Here is a 25,099-nt window from a genome sequence, read left to right as displayed (position 1 = left end):
GTTCCCGACGACCATACGTACGACAATATTTTTGCTGGCGAAACTATTACCTGATGAAAAGGGATAAGTCATATCACAGACATACCTAAAACCCTAAATATTGCATTCATACAAAGGGAAGGCACTCACTTAAACGTATGGAAAATAACAAACAATAATCGCCATAAATGTGAAACAATTACATACAGGATGGGAATACAGTGCTCAACTTTTTTAAATGCAATCATGATTAAAGCCCAAAAGCATTTTACCAACCAACACATGTCAATATAATGTGCCAACTAAAAATGTTCAGAACTGTCTTACTTTGGATCATGCAAAAAAAAAAAATCTGAAAATTACCCAAATAGTGCTAATTATTTCTCAAGCCACAAATACAGTATTTAAACAATTAACAGATAGTGCGACAAATAAGCAGCAAAGGAGATATCCACGAGCCAAGGCACCTTCATCTGCACCTTGCCTTGTGATGGTCTACTGTAGAAACTGGACAATTCATGTTACATTTTGTATTCATTTATTTATGTTTATCTGCATTTATTGGAAGAACAGGGATATCAATGTCGATCAGAAAGAAATGACAGTATCACATTTACAGATGGCTGAGGCATTCCCGTGAAGGGTGCCTTTACAATAGCACAAAGAGGAGAACAAGGTGTGAGCTAGTTTATGAGGATGTAAAAAAGTGGGACATAGACTAGGGAAAAAACAAAACAAACAGAAAGAATATATATAAAAAACGCTCACTTACAAAGGTAACATTAATCTAAGGGGCAAGTGCTTCAAACTAAAGAGGAGATTTGCACGGCTATACAAATGACATTATTAAGTGTTGTGTGTATAGTAGCGCAGTGTATGCTCCTCACTATTTCAGATTGATTAATACTCAATGTAAAGACTTTGCTTTTGTGAAAGTACTACCCAAACGTTGAAAGCTTGCGAAATATTTCTGTTGTGCGTGCATTGCATGGGATGCTCTGCATCATAGGATTTTGTAAATTGATGGAGAAGATTGGGAATAAGTTTCCTTGTGTGTGCTGGTGTTGCCTCAGTGGGCTGCAAAAGAAGGAAGTCAGTACCCAAGTGAATGTGGAGCTACAATGTATCTTTTACTTGACTTTAATGTACAAATGGTTAGGATCACTTTCTCTATTGCATTATATCAATACAGTTTCCTAACATGTATTTGTCGCACCTCTTTGTTAGTGGAATACAGACAGATGCCTTCACATATCGGTTATCAGAGACACAGGCCTGACCACTGCTTGATTTTCTGCATCTGCCATTCCTGTAGTCCTAAATCTTGCAACACATTATGCAATAGTCAAATTACACACTAAATAAAACATTTCATGTGATGGTGATATTCTCTTTAGGTAAGCCAACAATACAGCCAGCATTACTAACCAAAATTATGTTCTTTTTTTGTTTCTTTTCTGTTAGTCTTTTGTTATGAAAGGAGCAAAGCCATAACTAACAAGTGCAGGATGAAAAGATGGCGCAGCCACGGCTTGTACCACCGGGACCTGACAGCTTCCACTACTTCACCAGAGAATCTCTTGCGGCGATCGAAAGGCGTATTGCAGAAGATAAAGCAAAAAAACCCAAACAAAAAAATCAAAGAAATGATGATGAAAATGGCCCAAAGCCAAATAGTGACTTGGAAGCAGGGAAATCACTGCCATTTATTTATGGTGAAATACCTCAAGGAATGGTTTCCACGCCCCTGGAGGACCTGGATCCATACTACAGCAATCAGAAAGTGAGTGTTACGGCATGCAGTGCCACCGGCTCATATTGCTTAACTGAGTCTGCTACCTACTAGCCCACTTAAAAATAAAATGGCTGCCACAGAGGAGTCAATGCAGCTACTCTAGACATTTAGAAATGCAATTGCCGTGTAGAATTTCCCAGCTGAATATAGTTAACATTATGTGAAGAAAATGTGTGCAAAGGAAACTCATGATTGTCCTTATTACCCACATTCCCTCTTTAATGGCTGCCCTCTGTCTCCCCTTCTTATATTGCTCCCCCTAACCAACAAATACACAAAAAACGCGATTCTTGTCCTGGATGATGAACTTTAATTTAAAAACAGATTCATAGTCTGGTAATGTTAAATGTTTATTAAATGGTAACCATGAAAAAACAAATTAATACCTTGCAAGAGTTAGGGTCGGTTATGCTTATCAATAGTGTCCTAGTTTTCTCCAAACAATGCACATTGTCTGCCCCTTTCTTGACACCAAGACCCTTTCTCTAGAACAGGCCAAGGTTGGCCCAAGGAAATCCATAATATGCATGCATTTTACCCCCACCCTCGCTATCCTGGCAGGAATCTAATTAGGACAGTTCAGAATGCCTGTGGTATTCCTTTCCCTCACCCACCATTGCGTCTACCCACTTTACACTACACACACGGCATTCCACACACATTGCAGCTGAGCACCTGCGCCAAGTAGCTGCCAAAATGTCATAGGTTGCGCTGTGGGAATAGCACCATTCATGTGCGATTGCACAGTGACTTGAAAAGAGCTGAATAATTGTGTAATGCCTTTTGGGAACTGACTAAACTAACAATGATAATGACAGCAGTTGGGGAACACCTTGCAAATAGTTTCACATATTAGGGTATGTTATCTTCTTAGATAGCAGCGGGCAACATTCCTTTTGCCTTCTTTCTTTTGTTAGCCTTTTTTATGCACCAGTAGCCTCCATGAATCACTTTTGCGCCTCTAAAAACAAAGCTTAATAAATAACTCTAGCATTTCAAAATGCTTTATTAGTTAAACTCTACTTTCAAAATGTCCCAAAAGAAAGTTGCAAAGATAGCCCTACTCAGTAATGTCCTTTCTTAAAGAACAAAAACGGTGGTGTTGAAATCTAAAGTGCCTTCGATGTTTGCCCTTATTCCCACATCACCCGGAGCCATCATCCCATTACCAAAAGTCGTTAGGTTTCAGGGGAGTAAAACAGAAGTTTGCATGCCGAGTTCCTTCGAGTTGTACTTTACTGGTGATCATGTAACATGCTTAGAATTAAAATGCAGGCTATTTGAAGATATGTGTGGTGGAGAACACATATTTACAAAAACCTGAGTGGTAGAACTAGAGAAGTTATGAAAATGACTTAATTGTATTTTTACTTTCCTGGGAAAGTAAGAGACTTGTGCTGCAACCAATTTGAGCTGCAAATTCTGAATCAGTTCTAGACATTGGGGGTCATTACGAGCTGGGCGGTAAGGGGTTAACAGCGCCAGTAATGGTGCCGGCACCGTTAACCCCTTACCGCCTTATTACGAGGACTCCTAGCGGGACACGCAAAGGGCGCCTGGTAAAACCAGGCGTCCTTAGCGGGTCCCGCAAGGAGACCAGGGAGCTAACAATGGGCCCATTATTAACAGGCCCGTTGTTAGCTCCCTCCCCATTCCCATTGAGCCCTATGGGGTCTCGAATGGGAATGGGGATGTACCGGGTCCGGGTTCCTCGAATTAGTTATTACTGGGTCCTCCAAGGTTGGAATGGCCCAGTAATTCCCCATTCAGGGAACCCGGACCCGGTTTGCGGTAAGGGGGTAGCCATGGTGCTAATAGTACCATGGCTACCTCCAACCTCGGAATGAGGCCCATTGTTTGTTTATGGATTCCCAGTTTTGATCTGTTATTCAGACCCTAATTTTCTTTTTTGTTGTTGTTACTATAGTTCCCATGCCCAACAGTAGAGACACACCCCACAACAATTTCTCTTCGTGCAAATGGAAATCAAAATGTCATACATTGCATACAACAGTTACCAGTGAATTTGACTAGTCTTAACATTTTGTTGTGCCATTTACCAAGGGAAACACAATGATTGCAGTCTTCACAAATGTAATGTGATGGAATTTAAGGTGGCCTTGTTGCACATGGTTCTGCCCAAAAATGTGGGTGGTGGGATAGAAGAAGAGGCTGGTTGATCACCTGTCGTCTTGTTGAGTGCAGCCTGGAAATGCTGGAGCCCCGAGTACAGGTATGGTCCTATGTGATCTGTGGTGGTGACACTTGGGTAGATGTTTTATCTAGAGAAGAAAGCGCAAGGTCTGTTAGAGGGGAGTCCTGAGACACTGAGAAAGCCACTGGTATGATGGGGTGGAGTGTGTATACGAGGGTTGAAGATGCAGCGTGCGGTGCAATGAGCTCTGAGGGCCTTCGACATGGTTAATGTGGTGGGGGTGGTGCTAGTAATTATAAAGCTGCCATGTGCGGCAGTCAGTCGGTTTAGTGTAAGGGTGCTATTAGGTTGAGAAGAAGGTTGGTTAGTTGGGGAAGGGAGAGGTGGCTTGAAACTCTTGGGAATTCCTGTTATTGGAGTTTGGGGCTAGACTGAACTGCTACATTTCCTGTCTCCCACTGGGCTAAAAGTGAAGATCCTATCATATTGTAATTTGTCAGGATGAGGTGATCTTACTATTCTGGGTTTCATTAATGATGATTGATCGGTGGTGTCAGTGCCTTATGTCTAATTGGGAGTGGGAGTTGGCTTGATTTTACCGAAATTCTTCTGATCTCTAAGGTGTTGTTGATTTAGGCATAATGCATGTGTCATTGAGGCTGACTTGAAATCGTCATGGTTTGTGAGGCTGGCGGTCTGATCAGTCTTTTGCACCATGATAGTTAAGGCTCCAATATTGTTAGAGTGCTCAGGTCTTTGGGAGCTGCATCCATGCCGATTCATCTGAATTGTTCTGTGGGTCCCTTAGTCCCAGCCTGGCGAGCATATTAGATACAAAGGTTCCAAATGGTCCAGTCCTTTTTTTTAGGGGGAGGTTCTATCTTCAACTATTTCAGTCTTGTGAACAGCCAGGTTCTGAGAGATTTTCTGAACTCTAGGTATCTACCTTGGTTAGGAAATGCCTGCGCATTGAGTTCTATACCTTGGTGGACAGGAATGAGAAGGATGATACTCCTTCGGCATATACTGTTGAAGCATCCACTGCTATTAAAAGAATGTGTTTGTTTCCAAAGGAAAGCATTGCAACCAGCATGTAGTGGATGCATTTCTCTTGGTGGATTCTAGACATCTTACTTACACTGAAGTTGCAGTGGGCGAAACAAGGGGTTTGAATTTTCCTCTATTTGTCTGGGAGCCAAGGCAGTGTACAAAGATCTGGGTTGATGTGCTCCCAACTTACGACTCTGAATAGTCTACCTCCAGGGTTTTGGGCTGTTTATTGGTGATTTAGTACATGTTGCAGGAGGTCCAGGTAAAAGATGTGCTTGTAATTGCATCTAAAGAGAGAACTACACGACTAGAGAGAGACATTTGTTCACAGTTCTTTTTTTATGAGGCAAATCAGCCATGCCACCAACACATTTCTGCACCATTTTAGGCCCATTCAATCTCTGATACATGGCATACATAGCCTACTCACATGATCTTTAGCTATTCAATGGCTCTTAGTCATTCAATGGGGGTTGAAGCACTTGTATCTTCAAGCCCTGGCCACAAATGCTTTGTGAAGAAGAGGAAAATGTGGAATAATCATCATTGGATGTGGGTTTGGGTGCAGGAAGTGTACACAGATCTGGGGTGATGACTCCTAAATCAGCTGGGTCCTAGGTTTGGATTTGCTATGCTATTTTTATTTTGACTGGTTTCATTTAACAGTACATCAAAGATTGGCCAAGTGCACAGGAAGTCTTGATTCTATTAAAGACACAGAGGCAAGCATTATGCTTAATCTCCTTTATTACTGCTTCCAACAGCTCTTTAAGTCTCTTAAATCAACAGTTTGAAAGTACCAAACACGCATAAAAAACAAATCAACAAATAACATGATGGGAAAGGGTGTCCAAACTACAGCTCCCATGAGACCTAGCAGCTGAGCCTCAGTCCTGCTGCCCAATGAGGGCTCCCCTGCCTGTACAAATCCCTGCTGCTCTAGGTCCCTTCCTCTTTTTTTCCCGAGCTGCTTCAACACGTGTGAACTGGATGGACCCGAGCCGGCCCATTTGACTGGGGGTCTCCAAACAGCCCTCTACGATGAGTAGCAACACCCTCGAGATAGATGGGGATGCAGATTCATACTCTTGCACCAAATAATTATGACAACTCAATAGTTTGGCAAACAGACTCCGTTTAAGTACAAAAAATGAGGAGTTCAATGAACATCAGCAACCGCTTGATCTTCCTTCTTGCTTAAACTTCACACTTAATTTCAGAAAAAACACAGTATTTATATCAAAAACTCGTCATCACTGACGCGCAATCTTAAAAACCTAACATGCAACGTGATTGGTTATAGGAAGGTAACTTTAACATAGGTACTATAACTGTATGTGATAATGGGTAGAGGGGATTAGATAATCAATGTCAGGTGGGGCAACTAAGCACTTCCTTCAAAATGGCCACTGTAAACGTAACTAAAAGTATGACGTCTCATTGGTTCTACTCACTATAGGAGCCTAGATTACACGGTCCACTATGATTGGGTTTGCATCAACCCCACTCATACTTCTCCACTTACGTCTAGCAGCATGCAGAGCAACCAGCCAGGTGCACGGAGTTTGTCTGTAGCCTAGCTTCCTTCCAATTATGTTACAGTCAATCATCACCTCAGTGGTCATGTTTCAATTACTTCTTTGTAGTTTGGCCTGATTCTTGGTCTGAGATTTTTTAAGGATTATGGGTATGGCAGGGATCCATGCGTAGGTGTGAAAGTCTCATCCCTTCCTGCCTGCCTTGTCACGTGATTCAGACACAGTGGAATTGACCTCTTCTCTGTGTAATTCCGTGTATTGGATTTAATTCTGCCGGTCTTCTACCATCTGTGGCTTATCTTGACCTTTCTGAACAGGATACTCTGTTCTTTTTCTCTTTAATTGTATCCACTGTTGGCCTTTTCCAGCCCGATACAACCTTGGCTTCTTGGCATGGTTACCTTCAGCTGGGTTTCTCTCTGTCTTAATTCTAGATTTGTTTGCTGCAGCACTCTCCTCTTTAGACCTTTAGTAACTGTTGCTGAATTCTGCTTATGTGCATAGTGGATTTACACTCATCTATAAAGCGTTTATGAGGTATATATATATACATATACATATATATGTATAGTTGGCGCTTGCCGCAATTGATTTTACTACTAAGCATAAGCAAGCTCAACGATTTCTTTGCTTCTTGCGGTTTCTTGCGTCTGTACACGTTTAAACTAACTGAATATCTTCATCGTGCATATGGCATATGTTTCTGCATCTTGACATCAACTGTTTCACCTTAGGCTCAAGATGCCACTTATCTATGGTATTTCATCTCTTTGTCAGTATTCTTAGGTTATTATATCTTCTATATGTGCGTCAGTCTGATTTCTTATGATGTCACTATTCGTCTTCCTTCAGTCTCTTCTTGGCTTCTTTGGGTATTCCATTCTGACGAGCGTCATTTTGTCTTGCCTGTAGATATGGTTTTCTCAATGGGTACCTTACCGTCCAGGTTTTCTTAGGTGTCGGTACTTCAATTGGTGCTGTTACTCTGATAGGCACTGGGCAGAGTCCAGCTGCTGCTTTTGCTGGTTTATTTGTTCATCATATGTAACATACTTTGGCGTGAAAGTACCTGGTACTTCGAAGGGGGTGGCTTGAGTGTGGATGACACTTGCCACTTCCTCTTCACTCCCCCCTCTGGGCGATTCATCGACCCCTCTCACTTCTTTGTTTGTATTCACTTTTATTTCTTCCTCTGGATCGAGACATCCAGGTCTGAAGAAATGTTTCTTTGGGGTCCATATCTTTATGATTCCCTTCAAGAATGTTGCTGATCTCAGGTGCTCATCTTTGTTCCATGTCATTAGTTGACATTCTCCACTTGGATTGCAATAGATCCATTTTCCCACATATTTTCTATGTTTTCTAGGATACAGGAACTTTGTTCATTCTGGTGCATAAATGCTGGCTTTCATAAAGTCTCTTATTTCTTTGTCAGTCAGGTCCTTAGGCTTCCATCCTGACTCAACATCAATCATGATTTTCATCCCTATGGCCTTTTTTGCAGTTTTCTGGAACTGAAAGAGTATTAGCTTGATTATACAGAATCCAAGCAATATCATCACTTAAAGGGCTCCTAGGAACTTGAATGCATATTCCATCCATTGTGGAACCCACGAAAACAGTGATCCAAACCAGCTGCCATCATCAACTTTGTCAACTTCATCTATCATCTGATTCTGTAATTTTGTCGGTGTGCCTAGGGCTCATCGTGTGACGGTTTAAATATGCAACATGATTCTTCAATTTTTGCACAACACCTCCATCCATAGATGTGATCATGTCTAGAACATATCTGTTCTGGAGCGTCATTAGTCGAATTGCTCTTAACTCTTCTTTGATTGCTTTAAATCCCTTTATGGTTGTGTTGATGGTCTGCAGTAACTCCCATCTGGTTATCTGCAACCATTTAGTATTTGCTCCGACCTGAATTCTTGGCATCAGGATTGTTGTGAACACTGATGAGGTTAAGCTGAACAACCTATGTTCATATGGGATTGCATCAAAGGCTTCTATCGATTTGGCAGAGAAGTAGTTTTCTCTCTTCATCCTGTTCATCAGTTCCACAGATCTCTTCTTCCTCAGGTGAGCATCTGCTTTCGGGAAACTGTCAATATTCAGGTCACTTCTTGGAATCACCAATGCTGGAACATGGACATTCACCAATGTACATCTACCTCCCCAATTCTTTGGCAATCTGATATATGCTTTGGATCCACACACCCAATAATGATCCATGATCACTGCTGTTCCATGCATCATTCCTGTAGCATCGAAGATTTGTCCACACTTCTGGTTTTCTCACATTTTTCTTGTACCATTGTTTCTGAAGCACAGTTTGGAATTCTCCAATGGCACTATCTGTAGGGGTCCTCCACTATCCATGACCCATGTTAGCAGTCTTGCAAGTCTCTCGGCCATAATGGTTTGCATATCATCTGTGCATTTTCAATTGTTTCTTTATAGTATCCACTGATCATTCATGCTCTGCAGATCACAACTCCTTTCTCCCATTGTTCTGGAAAAAGCACTGTTCCCCAAATTTGCATTTGACCTCTGTCCTTCCATTTTCAAGCTTCTTCTGTAGATTTCCCTATGATGTTCAGCTTTTTGTTTGTTTTTCTTCTGATCTCTGCTCGTTTGACTCCAGGCTTTTCATATCTGATCATGATGTTCTATGTTTTGCCATTGTTTCTCGTCTTTATGTTGTGGAAATAATCATCTTCAACTAAGTACGTTGCTGCAGTTGCCCATTTGAGTGAAGCATCACTTCCCATGAACTGGTCTCTAGTCATTCACATTGCTAAATGTGATAGGCAGTGTGCTGTCTTGACATCTATTTCAACAGCTACAGAAATGTTTGACTTTCCCATGCTGTACGGTAGGAGTGCATAAACAAAGCAGTCTTCCTCTGAAGTTCGTCTTCCAAATTCATTCATATGTTGGTACCATATGTTGTTTCCCAAGTGTGCTGTGCTGTCCAGGTAATCTTTCAATTTGTTATTGTCTTCTTGTGTGCTTCTTCTAATTCTTAAGGTCTTTCTGTAGTTTGCTAAAACCACATCTTTGAACACATCTGTATAGCTTATTCTTGCTGGAGGATTCTCAGGTATCTCCATTAATGCTCTGGGCATGTCCACATGTATTATTCTTGTAGGATAAGGTCTGGTAAGTCTTTCCTTGTCCTTCTGTCTCTTTTTGGCTCTGTTTATGAACGTCCATATTGATTCTGCCATTATCTCAGCACATGATTGTATTGCAGGACTTTAGCTTGATCCTTTCATCACTGGATCAGGCGTGCTCATTGGTGCTGTTTCTGTTCGTTCATTCTCGAGAGTCTTTTGTCTCCTTGACAGTTCCTTTTCCATGTGTCTTATAACATCCTTTGGAAAAAAGCTTCTTCTTGAGCTCTGTCCAAACTCTCCCCATTTTCTGGAATGTGATTCTGAAATCATTGACACTAGACCAGGTGTATATGTACTCATTATTTGTGTAAGTGTAACTTTCATCAACCTCTTCTCGGGTTTACTTTGCCGACCCTGTCTCCGGCGTTTCAATTCATTTGTTACCTCAAGTGTTGTGTGTGTGTCATTGTTTATCACATCCATCTCTAGCTCAGTCACTCTATCATTCTTTCTAGGAACTGGAACGACCATGTAAGGTCTGGGCACCTTTGTAGGTTTCGTGCGTACATCATTAGGTGGGTGTACGGGAATCTGAACGTTTTGTGCACCTATGAAAAACGCAGTTCTAATAGTCAATGACAGTAATATGATAATGAACACAATGCATGTGTAATTGATACACCTATACGTCAATTTGCAGTGTTTGTTCCTGGGCCAATATGCATCTCTTTCCTCATGAGGGAGGACAACGTTACTGTTCTGGTTCCCCATCTCGATCATTTAAGGAAGCAAACTAATTCTTTAATACATGCTAAACAGTGCCACTTTATCTGGATTCTGCTGCCTCTGCTTGCAGGTCACGAGTGCTGAACTGATTATCCTCTTTGTCCGAATAATAGACTGGCTCTTGTCTCTGGAAACACTTCTTTTTCCATTAACGAAAGTTCCAAATGAGGCAATAAATTCAGTAAATCTTAATTTGTATTTTCCATGTAAACCAATTTCCAGTCTATGGCTCTAATCTGTTTCACTCCAGACGACATGTTGGTTCTTTGACAGCATAAACAAAAGTAAAGTCCTTGGCAACACCTTCACGATCTATCCCTCAAATAAAAGTTTACACTCTTCTCCTGTGATTCTGATGCTGACTAGAAAGTTCTACATGCATTATGATACCATGCAGGAGCATACTCAGATGCGTAGCGTTCACTGGGTCTCTGATGAAAGTGAGGACGTCGACATTGGCTTGTCTCCTGACAAGTTCTGGAAAGTCTTCAATTACGCGAAAAAATACTTTACTGGCTAGTCTGCTATTCTTTTGTGACAGGGGCATTTGTCTTGTCCTCGCTGTATTCCGGGAGTAATAGAAACTGTTCTGCAATCACTGTGAGCAGCCTCTTTATTGTTTTTTTTAAACAGTTTTTATTGATTTTATTTCAACAAAAAACAACCAACCAAACTTGCAGTGCTTATTACAATATTTCAATATATACAACATAACCACTGTTTACTGCATCTCCCTCCCCCTCCCTCTGACCCCCTTCCAAGCCTATTCTACTTCTTGACTTGCTTCTTCTACTTGTGATGGGGTTTCTTCTCCTATGTTCTCTGCTGAGTCCTGGTCGCTCGACCAGTCTTGGGCGGGCCCAAACAAAGTGGCTATTAGGTGTTTCCAGGCTGTCAAGGTCCCTGTGTCTTCATCTCCTCCCGTGTTACTAGCGTCCTGCCAAACAACAGTTTCGGCTTCAATCCATTTCTGAAGGTCTTTCCACCATACTTCTATCCTCAGTCTGTGGCATGCCTTCCATCCCATAGCAATTCTACGCTTCTCAAGTATATATGCCAAGTTCTTTAATTTACTTACATGTTTAAGCTTTCATGATTTGGGAAACCCCCCTAACAGACATGCCCACGCTATTTCAACATTTAGCTTAACCCCTTTGTCCTCCAATCTGTGGGCTACTTCACCCCAAAATGTCTCGATTTCTGGGCACGCCAAGAACATATGCGTCACTCTGGTGTTTTCCTCGCCACATTTGGGGCAAGTTTGTCGGTCTGCATTTTTAAACTTAGCTATCTTCTGGGGTGTCATATAAGCCCTGTGGGTTATGTACAATTGTATTTGCTGTAGTCTTGCATTCCCTGACACTTTTTTATGGTACCCTTGGGCCCGCTCCCACATCCCATTGCTCATAGGTGCATCCACTTCTTCCTCCCAATCCTGTCTCAGTTGCGCCACCTCCTTCCCCACTTTGGACATCACAAACTCGTATATCCTGGATATCTCATGCCCTCCTTCTGCTATATCATACATCATTTATATGGCGGCGTCCGGGTATTCCTCCAGTACTATTTCAGACCATGTCTCTTAGATGCGCCGCACCATCCTGTGATATGTAATATATTGCCCCGTGTGCAACCCCGTTTCCTCCACCAGCATTCCAAATTCTTTCATACTCCCCTCCTGCCATATGTCTCCCACTGTTGCTATCCCTACCAGTTCCCAGTGCTTCCTGATCATCTTCCTTAATTGGCCTTCTTTTCCCGTCAATGTGACAAGTGGCACTTGTGGGAAACACGGAGCTGAGTTCCTCATTATCTGACAGGCACTGTGCCATATTTTCCACCCCAATGTCATCATCCCTGGGCGCTCTTTCATATCTGATGTAGGCAGCCATATCATTTTTTCAGGAAGGAGGGGGCACATTCTTGGCTGAACAACCTGGATTCTGAGGTTTGGTCCTCTGATAGCCATTTTGACACATACTGCAATTTACTCGCTAAATAGTAGACCTCGTAGTTCGGCAGTTTTATACCCCCTTTATCATATGAATTTTGTAGCTTCCAGAAGCAATTCTGTTCCTCGTTCCATGCCAGAGGAATTCCCTACACATGCTATGTAACCTGGTGAAAAAACGCCTCGGTATCAGATATGGTATGTTCCCGAAGTAATACACCAGTCTTGGTAGAACTACCATTTTCAGCATTGCTCCTCTCCTCATCATCGCCAAAGGAAGCTTTGCCCAAAACTTTATGCTGTTTTGCGATGTTCCTGATCACTTTCTCAGTGTTATGTTGGTACTCTGCCTCCACCGTATGATAGATGTTTATCCCCAAATATCTAAACGTGGTCACTTCCCAAGGTATTGGTAGTATTAGTAATTGATTCTGCGGGATCCCTAGATATCTTTCCAGCAGAAATATATATGATTTTTTGGGGTTCACCGCTATGCCAGATAGTGTCGCAAATCGCTCCATCACTTCTAGGGCGTACTGGGTAAGTACAGCAGCATATCATCTGCGTACAAGTAAACTAGGTGCGGTTCCCCTTTTATGTTGATCCCTATCATATCATACTGCTGCCTTAGATATATCGCCAGGGGCTCTAGTGCTAAGATTTACAACATAGGGGACCACGGACATCCCTGTCTAGTGCCCCTGCTAAGTTGCCATCTTTCCGATATTATTGCTCCCGTTTTATCCCTGGCCAGCGGTGCATTGTATAATAGATGGACCCATTTAAGGTACCCAGGACCTATGCCATAACTAGCCAGGTTCGCCATCAGCCAAGGCCTTTTGACTGAATCAATGGCTGTTATCGCATCCAGCGACACGATTGCCATTTTGCCCGCATCCCTCTTAGTGTGCTCTATCACTCGGTGGAGTCACCTGAGATTGTTGGATATATTCCTATGTGGGACATATCCGGTCTGATCGGGGTGGATTAGTTTGGTAATGATCTGTCTCATTCTATTTGCCAAAACTGCCGTAAGCATTTTACTATCTTGATTAAGCATTGACAACGGTCTGAATGATCTGCAATCTTTGCCCGGCTTGTTGGGTTTAGGGAGCGGTATGATAATCGCTTCTCTCAGAGACTCAGGTAACCTCCCTATTTCGTATGCCTCATTCAGCATTGCTAGAAGCGGGGGGAGAACGTCAATCCTATACATTTTGTAGAATTCACTAGGGAGTTCATCAGACCCCGGAGCCTTGCTGGTGGGTAGCTGTGTTACCACCTCTTCTAATTCCTCTAAGGTGATCTGTGCATCTAGATCTTCCCTTTCCTCTGCGCTAATTTGTGGCATGCCTATGTCTTCCAGGGTTTCCTTTATCTCCCCATCAACACTTCTCCTTCTTCCCCATACTGTTGTTCATAATACTTTAGAAATTCCTGATTCATGCCCTCTTGGGTTTCCGCTATCCGCCCATCCTCTTTCATTATTGCTCTGATTGGTGATCTGGGGGTCTCGCTTTTATATAGCCATGCCAACGTTCTCCTTGGTTTATCTCCTCCCACGTGTTGTCTCCCTACATACTTTTTATAGTTTAGATTGGACAGTCTTTCCCAGTGTTCTGCACATTTCTGTTGCAGCCCAAGTATGGTTTCACCATCTTCCTCGGTGTTACCCTCTCTGCTCAATGCTGTTTCCAGCTCTTTTTCTGCCCCTTGTGATTCTGTTAATAACACTCTTTGTAGTCCCTTGGACTTAGCTAAGGCTATTCCCCTCACTACCACTTTGAAGGCTTCCCACAGCGTGCCAGCTGTCTCAACGCTACCGGTATTAGTCTCAAAGTAACTCGTTATTTCTTCTCTTAAATCCTCCCAAAACAGTGTGTCTTTTAGTGCCTCTGCTCTGAGGCGCCACGTTGGTATCCTTGCTCTTGGGGGTTGGCATTGCCATATTAGGGCCAACGGTGAATGGTCTGATAAGACCCTCACTTTGTATTCTGTCTGTGCTGTTTCTGCCATTAGTTCCTGTGTGACAAACATGTAAACTAGCCTCGTATACAAATGTTGTGGGACAGAGAAAGGTGAGTATTGTCTGTCCTGCGGGTGGCGCACCCTCTATGCATCTTCAAGCCTAAAGTCTGTCACCAAAGTCTGCAACGCCCTGGCCGCTCGGGGAGGGTCTGTCTATTTTGTTATCCGATCTGTCTATTTTAGGGTTTAGTGTACAGTTGAAGTCCCCTCCCCAGATCACAGCTAAAGTCAGGGTGTGTACGTGGACTTGCTTCTATCCATCTAGAGAATGGACACACCACACCAATTAGATACCTGTACCCGTTACATACTTGAATCATATCGACATAATCGATATGCACGTGCTGAAAAGGCCCATTAGGCCTTGGGATAACTCCTCTAATCACACGTAGTGTATGCCCAGCCGTGAACTGCTTACGGATTATACAGCTTACCATAAAAAATGTAGCATGTTCTGCCAAGTTTGGTATGAACCAGTCTTCGGCAATTGTTGCTGCTAGATTCTCCTTTGTCATGTGCACTGGATAGTGTAACTGTTCCGGTGCAATTTTCAATATGGCTATAGGCATCACCGGTTTATCACTGCTGTCTTGTCACCACAAGCTCTTGGAGGGGTTTAAAGAACTCTCTTGTCGCTTCCATAGGTTATTCTCTTCCCGTGGTGCTTCTCCTTGGAGCTCCATTAACTGAGTTTTTGCCATATTGCTATAGCCTTCCGGCTCACTTCGTGCAACAATCATTCTGTCATGCACAACAATTATTTCCACATTCATTATTATTTCGTCTTTGGTTGCCACATGCTTGGCTTCAGTGTCTGCTGCTTGATTTCCACGTGAGATCAAATGTGTCCCTTTCGTGTAGGCTGCGCATTTCACGACTGCTATGCCCACTTGGAGTTGTAGTGTCTTAATGAGCCTGTCCAATAAGGCTGCGTGCTGCACTGGCGTGCCGTCTGCTCTGAGGTAGCCCCTCCTTTTCCAGAGCGCTAGGCCTGCATGTAGTGTCAACGACACATAGGCAAAGTCACTGTACACCGTTACTTTTTGGTCTGCGTGATTCTCGAGTGCGAGTATCAACACCAATAATTCTGCAGCTTTTGCTGAAAAATGTGAGGGCAATCATGCATTAATAAGTACTCGAAATTCCTCATTTGCCATGTGTTTCACCACAGCGGCACCTATATATCTCTTTCCATCATTTTGATCCATCCTCGAAGAACCATCTACGAAGACGATTTCTCCTTCAGCCAATGCATTTTCTTTCACTCTGGGAATCTAATCATAAAATTCTTCATAGTTCACACTATCATGTATTGTTTCTCCTTCAGTGACTGGCTCTGCTATAAACATAGCTGGGTTCACTATTTTGCATCGAATTATTTTAATCTTTGGATCTGACATAACCACTTCATAAGAAGAAGCTCTCAATGTGCCTTTTGGTTTCTCTAAAATGGCAAATAATGCATGCTTGATGAATAACGTCATTGGGCATCCCATCACAATGGTTGTAGCCTTCTCTATGGCGAACACTGCCGCAGCCAAACTTTGTTCACACGGGAAGTGACCCCTCATTACTGGGTCTAAATTCCGACTTTAGTATGCCAGGGGCTTGTACCCCAGCGTGGTTTTCTGTGTGAGTACTGCTGTCATAACACTGCCATTTGTGTGTGAAAACAGGTAAAATTCCTCTGCATAACTGGGGATTCCCTAAGATTGGTGCCGTGCAAACTGCCTTTTTTAGTTCAACAAACCCTTCTTCCATGGTCTCGGTCCACGCGATTCTTTCTTTCATTGCCTGTGCTTTCTTTAAGGCTTGTAACAAGGGCCTTGTATAAGAACTGTAGTCAAAGACCCATGCCTTGACATAATTACATAATGCTAGAAAACTCTGCATTTGTTTTATCGTGTGTGGCTTGGCTGTTTTTGAAATGGCTTCAGCTCTTTCAGGGGTAACCTTTTTTCCTTCATGTGAGATCAGCTGGCCTATGTACAGCACTTCTTGTTGACAATACTGTAACTTCTCTTTGTCAACTTTATATCCTTTCTCAGCCAGTGTAGTTAATAGCTGAATAGAATTGTGTCTGCACTTTTCCTCTGATGTGCTGCAAATTAGAATGTCATCCAGGTATTGCAAACAACACCCTCTAAGGCAATATTGCTTAAGTCCATCTGCAGGACTCTATCGAAAATCTAAGGAGACTCACAATATCCTTGAGGTAACCTTGTGCTTTTCAGGTGAACTTGTCTGAACGTAAATGATGTTAAATCTTGTGAGTCCTTGTGCAATGGGATTGAGAAAAATTCATTTTTCAAGTCAATGGGCCTCATTTCAACCTTGGTGCTAAGTGCACCAACTTTACCACCATGGTGTAAACTCCGTTTTCGCCATTGGGGAAGGTTACAGATTGACTGACATCACTGATGATGAACTATTTGAGGAGCAAATAGGTAAAGATGAGATGACAGTTGAGGTTAATCTCATTTATTGGGTGAAAATTATCAAAAGAGAGGTTCCTCAAAGAATGATGCTGGCACAAAAACGTCCTGAATATTTTGATGACGACAGGGCAAAGGTGCGTCTCAGTATGGACTACAAGCCCTTATGACGTAGGCTTACTGAAAGGAGTTGGAGAAGTGAAGATTAAATTGAAACCAGGAGCAATTTCACCAAAAGCAGGGAGGCAGATGAAGGGATTTTTAAGACAATTTCTGCCATGATGGAGCAGGGCATCTTAGTGATGTCAGAGTCATCATGCAATACATCGGTTTATTCCGATTAAGAAATCAAAGGGAGGGTCTTGGCATTTAATACAATATTTAAGGCCAATAAACCAGATAGCAGAGGACGAGTTCCCTCCAGCCCTGAACATTGTCCACGATTGTATGTAATATACCCGTTGGAGTGAGGTATTTCACAGTGATTGGGCCTCATTACAACTCAGGCGTTAAGGGTTAACGCCGTCGTTAACCCTTAACGCCTATTCTGATTTTAACGGCTGCTTTTAGCAGCCGTTAAAATCCATGGCGCTAACCTGCCATGATGCTAATTACGCCACCGTAATTTACGGTGGCGTAATTAGCACCTTCCCCACTCCCATTATGCCCTATGGGGCAAAAATGGGAATGGGGAAGGGAAAATGGGAAATGGGGATTTACCGCCCCACTCACCTTGGAATGGGGCGGTAAATCCACCATCCACCATGGTGTAAACGCAGTTTACACCATGGTGGTAAAGTTGGCGCAATTAGCGCCTGGGTCGTAATGACCCCTATAGCCATTTGTCCTTCGTATGCTCTAATCATTTCGCATACGTTCAAATAATGCATTCCTGGAGTTGAACATACTATGCCCTTCTCCGTGAACGAGATTGTCATGTTTAACTTTGTCATTAGGTCTCGTCCCAATATATTCACTGGTGTCTGCCTTGAATATAGCAGTGGCACTTTCATGTCACATTCTCCTATTGAAACTGGAAGTTCTTTTGAAAAAAGGAACATGACCTGTTGCACCTGTGAAGCCCTGAGTATTTATGGCTTAGCCGGACAAAAAAAACGTACCTTCACATATACACGAGCGTGTCGCACCCGTGTCAAATAAGAAAGAATATTCTGTGTCACTGATAGCATAGAACACATCAGGTGTCCCCGTGAGCTGTCCTAGTCCATATATAATCTTGTTCCATTTTGAGTGAAGGGATTTCCCCCGTCACTTGTGGCGTCTCCTATCCTAGAATTAAGTACCTGTCCTGTTCCTGTTGTTTGTAACAGTTGCATTGGCGACTGTTGAGACTGTCCCTGTGGAAAATGTGTCACCTTCTGCTGCGGCTGCAAGCTTTGCTGTACTCTTGGAGCTTGCTGCTGCACCATATGATTCTGCGCAACTCCATTTCCAACCTGCTGCGAGAACATAGATGGATTCACCATCCCTCCTCTTATGAATTTGTCGTTTTTCACCATTCCTTGACTTCTGCACGTGTGTGCTAGATGCCCTGTCATCCCACACGTCCACCATGTTGGCGGTGGTCTGATTACTTGCCCACTTTGCATATCCTATTTTGATAACTTTCTTGATTATTTGAAACCCCCCCTGATTACTCTGCCATCCTCTTGCTCGAAAGCCACTTCCTCTTGGGTAAAACCCATTATTGCTTTGATCAAACTGTCCTTGGCTATTGGCCTGCTGCATGTTTGATCCATCTGTATCAGTTACCATTGCCCCCTCAATGGCATACTTTGATGATTTTTTCTGCACTAATTTAGCCTCTTCACCTTTTTTTGTGCCGCATCCTTTTTGCAATTCTTCTCTTGCAGCATTCTGCAATAGTGCGTGATGCTCAGCTGTATTTCAGACCATGGCTTAGCCTCAATCCCTACCAAATTCTTGAGCTGCTTCTGTACCTGTTCTGGCAGTCCTTGGTATAATATATGGTAAAACACAGGTATAGATTTCCCTCAAGATTCCTGAGTTTCCAATACCCAGGCATCTTGGAAATTCAGAATGTAAAGCAATGGATCATCTGACTCTTTCATCTTGCATGTCATTATAGCTCCCATATCAGAAGTGTCTGGGTATAGCACTCGAAGCGCTTTCCATATTGCGGTTCTGCAATTGTAAAACGGCGCTCCATCATGCGCAGTATTAACTGTAGTTACCCCAGGGTAACCTGCACGTGTCCACACATCGTCAGCTCTATCACCAAGTATGGCGATTAAAAGACCCTTAATATCCCCTATAGCTAACGTGTTCCCTCCTGTCATTTTTTCGAACTCATATATCCATTTTCCGGCTTCAGATGTCAACATTGGGAGCTTATTTTTCAGGTTTTCTGTATCCATGTGTGGCCAAGGTATATATTGTGGCCTCGTTCCTCCTTTTTCTAGTAAAGGGAACTCTGACACATGACACTCCTTTTGCTTCTCTCATCATTTTTCTGTCTACCGCAGGGGTAATATTCCTGCATTGCCGTCTACCTGACAATGTCCTTAATCTGCTTACATAGGGTGGTGGAGACACCCCCCTCTGACCGTATGATACTCCTTCATGCCGATCTGATTGTATGGCTAACTCCGATGCCTTAGGTGCAGACCCATTAGAATCCGACCATCTTATTCCCTTTCCCCTAGAGAAGCGTCTTTCGTGACTCCTCTTGTCTTCTCTTTCTTCACATTCTTCTCTTTCTGCGCCCGATATTGTGTCTATGCCCAACTCGTGCAACTTCTCTCATCCTCCTCGTTTCTATTCAGAGTCAGCCTATCCAAGGACAGCTCTCTATTTCTGCTACTTCGGGTGGCATCTTCAGTATCATACAACTAAGTGCTCTCAATATGCTCATCCTCTCCCTTTCCTTGGGGTACCTTTTCTAGCCCCATCTCATCGTATATTCTATCGATCATCTCTCCGATGCTTCTGGTGTCGAAGTCATCTTCTATATTTGCCCTAGACGTGCCTGGTAATGAATCATACTGAGGAAAGAATTCTTCAATATCTTCACAGTCTACTTCTGGATCGGATTTTTTAACCTCTCTCAGATATTCGAGATCCTGTGCTCTCTGTCTTCGCTTGCGTTCTATGTTGTCATCAAACTCTCTACGCTTCCTCACTTCCTCTCAGACCCTTTCTTCTTCTTCCTTCCTTGCATCTCTTCGTTCATTTGCCCTTCACATTTCCTCATCTCTTTGTTGTTTTATTCTCTTCTCCCATATCTTTTGTTCTTCTTCTTCTATTCTCCTTTGCTCTATTCTATCCTGATCATCAGCTGTTCACTGCTTATGATCATGTATTCTTTGTTCCTCCATCTTTTCCTGTTTTCTGACTGGCTCATCGCGATATAACTGCTCTCGTTTCTCCCTATCTTTTTTCTTAGCCCCTTCGTCTCTCAATTGTTTTTCCTTTTCTTTCTCTTTCCTTTCTAATTCATCTTGTTCTCCCCCTTGTCAAATGCGTTTACCATTGAGTTTCAATAAAATCTGACCTCCCATCCATTCGTTCTGTGTGAATGCCATCTCATCAGTCCTATCCTCATCACTTTTCCATCTCTTTACCTCTTTCTAGAGATGTACTTGCTTGTGCTTGGTCTACTTTTTCCTTTTCACGTCTCTCCTTGTCCTTCGGGACTTTGGAGGCAATATCTCTTTCTCTGTTCTTCTCTGGGCTATCATCACTACTTTGCGTAGGCGACTCAACTGACGGGTTGCTATATCCTGTGGCTGCTTTAAGTTCTCTCAACGGGGACAATCCTTTGTCTTTACCAGCTTTGCTTTTTGTCTCATACGGGGCAGGTGGCGCAGAAGGCTCTTCACCCCCCTATGTGCATATATTCAGTATCTAATCTAACGGTGGCCCCTCCTTCATTTCCTCTTGGTACATTTTCCAAAGTTCTAAACTAGCTAACTTTCTAACTTTTTGCCAGTATACGTGGCGTGCAAATATGTTGTCATGTGCTGCAGGACCATTTTAGATAACAAGCGACCTTGAGGCAGGGCATAAACCTTTTGTTTGCGGTTCCTTTAACCCATTCTGCACTGTACTGTTTAAGCTTGGGTGCATGCTTTGGCAGCTGTTTGCACAAGTGTATCAATGGGGTCATGTTTTCCATGCTTAACCTGTATATCCTCTACTTATATAATACTTTTGTTATGCTTTATGTTTCACAAAAAAGATCCACAATATGAGCGAGCACCAATCCTGTTTTTTCAACAATAATTTCACTTTTGCTTTTGTTAATTACAACCATCAATCCATGCCATGCAACATTTTATCATTACAATCGTGCAATTTTCATGCTATTTTAAAAAAGTGTTTTACCTTATGACATCATAGATCTACTAAAACACATAAAACAGACAGACAGACTCCAGCCGCCCACACACATGTCATGCCATCTGCTTCCTCAGATGCATCCAGCCCATAATTTGTATTCCGACATGGAATTTAAGCCCATTTCTTTCAGATCGTCCTTAATCGATCTGGTCTTCTACATCATCCTGTCAATTTAGGGCCCTAAATGAAGGCTTCTTCTAGCACTCTTTAAAACCTAGGAACTTGGGCGTATACTCTTATCTCGGCCACTCCCAGTATCTCTCTATACTGTTCGGCCAACCTCGAGTCAATATTTTCCCCTTAGATATGCATTATACTCTTACTCTGACGTTATTTTTTGTCCCACCACCCTCTGTTACCTTCCCTTTACTTGTTTTAAGGCATGCAACTTTTTTGCCAAAGCATTCAGCAGTTTTCACTCACCGTTCACATGTTTTTCCTCTCCGGACGCTCAGGATCACCGCCTTCATTACCGCCTTTCTGTGCCGCTCTTTTCATAAGCTGTTCGTAGAGATGGGAAGGGGTTCTTGGGGGAAAGCAAAGGTCCCTTCACACCTAACCTGCAGGGTTTTTAATTAAACTAACCACTATCTCTGGGGATCTTCTCGTTCTTTCAGCCGATGGCAAAGGACTTGTGATATTGCCGAGGACCCGAAGTTACTTATGTCGACGGCCAATGGGTGTCTTATCTAATCTAACTATCTAATCTCTGCTAACAAGAAAACTGGATGGACCCTAGCCAGCCCATTTGACTGGGGGTCTCCACACAGCCCTTTAAGATGAGTAGCAGCACCCTCGAGATAGATGGGGATGCAGATTCATACTCTTGCACCAAATAATTATGACAACACAATAGTTTGGCAAAGGGAGTCTGTTTAATTACAAGTACAAAAAATGGGGAGTTCAATGACCATCAGCAACCGCTCGATCTTCCTTCTTGCTTAGACTCTGCTTAATTTCAGAAAAAAACACAGTATTTATATCAAAAACTTGTCATCACTGACACGCAATCTTAAAAACCTAACATGCAGCATAATTGGTTATAGGAATGTAACTTTAACATAGGTACTATTACTGTATGTGGTAACGGGGAGAGGGAATTGGATAATCAATGTGAGGTCGGGCAACTAAGCCCTTCCTTCAAAATGGCCACTGTAAACGTCACTAAAAGTACAACGTCTCATTGGTTCTACTCACTATTGGATCCTAGATTAAAATGTCCACTATTATTGGGTTGGCAACAACCCCACTCATACTTCTCCACTTATGTCTAGCAGAATGCAGAACAGCCAGCCAGGTGCACGGAGTTTGTCTGCACCCCAGATTCCTTCCAATTAGGTTACAATCAATCATCACCTCAGTGGTCATGTGTCAATTACTTCTTTGTAGTTTGGCCTCGAGTCTGCTTCTTGGTCTGAGATGTTTTAAGGAGTATGGGTATGGCAGGGATCCATGCGTAGGTGTGAAAGTCTCATCCCTTCCTGCCTGCCTTGACACGTGATTCTGACACCGTGAAATCGAACTCTTCTCTGTGCAATTTCATGTATTTGATTTAATTCTGCCAGTCTTCTACCATCTGTGGCTTATCTTGACCTTTATGAACAGAATACTCTGTTCTTTTTCTCTTTAATTGTATCCACTGTTGGCCTTTTCCAGCCCGATACGACCTTGGCTTCTTGGCATGGTCACCCTCAGCTGGGTTTCTCTCTGTCTTAATTTTTGATTTGTTTGCTGCAACACTCCCCTCTTGAGACCTTTAGTAATCATTGTTCAATTCTGCTTATGTGCGTAGTGGATTTATACTCATCTGTAAAATGCTTTTGAGGTATATTTATATGTATAATTGGCGCTTGCTTTCTGCAATCTATTTTACTACTAAGCAAGCTCAACGATTTCTTTGCTTCTTGCGAGTTCTTGCATCTGTACACGTTTAAACGTACTAAATATCTTCATCGTGCATATGGCATAAGTTTCTGCATCTTGACATCAACTGTTTCACCTTAGGCTCAAGATGTCACTTATCCATGGTATTTCATCTCTTTGTCAGTATTCTTACGTCATTATATCTTCTATACGTGCGTCAGTCCGATTTCTTATGACGTCACTATTCGTCTTGATTTAGTATCTTTTTGGCTTCTTCGGGTATTCCATTCTGATGAGCGTCATTTTGTCTTGCCTGTAGATATGGTTTTCTCAATGGGTACCTTACTGTCCAGGTTTTCTTAGGTGTCGGTACTTCAATAGGTGCTGTTACTCTGATAGGCACTGGGCAGAGCACAGCTGCTGTTCTTTGCTGGTTTATTTGTTCATCATACGTCACATACTTTGGTGTGAAAGTATCTGCTACTTTTAAGGGGGTGGCTGGAGTGTGGATGCCACTTGGCACTTCCTCTTCACATGCAAGAGTCTAAGTAAACAGTCTTAGATAACTTTTCTGTCCTCGGTATTCTGCGTTGACTTACAAATCTCCTCTTTACTTGGGTCCATATTCTCACTGCTGACCTCATGGACAATCAATCTCGAGAGATCTTTTGCTCGTCTCCTACGTGAAAAGAGATTGATATTGTTAGCGAGGGGAATTCGCTCATGTTGGTATTAATACATAATATACTATACATTACATCATTTCAGTGAAAAATTCCTAGTGGGATGGATAATGCTCGCCTCTGTTTCTTTAATAGAATCAAGACTTCCTGCGCTGAGCGCTTGGGCAATCTTCATTCTATGACAGGACCAAAGGTGAGCATTATGCTTGTTCAAAGCTTTGTACTACTGCTGAGGCAATATTGGAGACCGACTTGAAATAGAAGGTTCTGAAAACCGAGTCGCTGGACCAGTCTGCTGCTTTCATGATCTCTTGCTGCAAAAGCTCTGGGAGCCAAAGCTCCTCTGGTCTAGTGAGCTCCAAAGACAGAAGTGTCAATTCCTGCTAGCTCCATAACCTCTTTTACCCATCTCACTATAGTGGCAGGAGCTACTGCTTTATATGGCCTTCTGCGTGCTATCAATAGCTGAGTCATATTCTGTGGCCTTATCGCTGCTCTTGCTGCCTCATCGCATTTTATGAACAATGCTGCACAGAGTTTGCAGTTATCTGGGAAATATGGGTAGGTAATAACCTTAAAGCTGGTCTTGGTACACTGTGCGATATTAAACACTACACCTTCTGGATACAATATTTTTCTGTCTATTTCCAGGGCTTTGACATCTGAAACTCTTCTACATGTTAGTAGGCATAGTAATGTGGCTAATTGTCCAGATTGTTGTCTCCCTGAAAGAAGGTTGTTTCTTGGCCACTGTTCGAATAGGTAGAGGATCGTGTTAACATATCAAAGGGATGAGTATATAGGTAGTGGGGGCTTGCTAACTTTAACCCTTTGAGAAGCGTCGCCACTGCTAAGTGCTCTCCAACCAGGACTCTGTCTACTAACTCTTGCCCAGCTGAGATAGCTGACCTGTACACTCCCACTGTCCTAAAAGCTTGGCCTCTAGTAGGTAGGGACGCTAGAAAATGTATGTGAAATGGGAGGAATACTCCTCCCCCTGCACCATAGTTCCCAGGCCTGCCAAGCGGAATTATAGCTCCGAAGTGTGGAAGGGGCCCATGATACTTTGATAAGCTCTGTAGCATCCTCTGAAAGTCCTGGCAAACACCATCTGCGCCTGCAATTCTGCAGGCTAGAAGGCTCAGCGCCCTGTCTTGTATCAGAGGATGCAGTGCTCCTGCTGGATCGGCTAGGAGATCCATTTTGTGAGAAATATTCTGGGGGAAATCCATTGAAAGTATCATCAGAACTGGAAACCAAGCTTGCGATTTCCATTCCGGTATCACAATGACTAGATCTGCCTTGTCTCTGCATACCTTTGCTAATGCCCT

At 42.8% G+C, this 25,099-nt stretch overlaps 1 protein-coding gene across 2 annotated transcripts in view; it reads left to right on the top strand.

Annotated features, from left to right (window-relative positions):
* LOC138488902 (sodium channel protein type 2 subunit alpha-like) overlaps positions 1–25,099 on the top strand; it is a 1,546,115-nt gene that overhangs the window by 526,234 nt on the left and 994,782 nt on the right. For both annotated transcript variants that reach the window (XM_069616296.1, XM_069616295.1), the window contains exon 2: positions 1,444–1,762. In XM_069616296.1, the coding sequence (XP_069472397.1) occupies positions 1,496–1,762 (267 nt within the window). In that variant the 5' untranslated portion in view covers positions 1,444–1,495. The remainder of the gene's footprint in view (positions 1–1,443; positions 1,763–25,099) is intronic.

This window comes from Ambystoma mexicanum, chromosome 9, assembly GCF_040938575.1.
Source record: "Ambystoma mexicanum isolate Mex_15411 chromosome 9, UKY_AmexF1_1, whole genome shotgun sequence".
Taxonomy (NCBI): domain Eukaryota; kingdom Metazoa; phylum Chordata; class Amphibia; order Caudata; family Ambystomatidae; genus Ambystoma; species Ambystoma mexicanum.
This window is presented reverse-complemented; position numbering and strand designations above follow the sequence as displayed.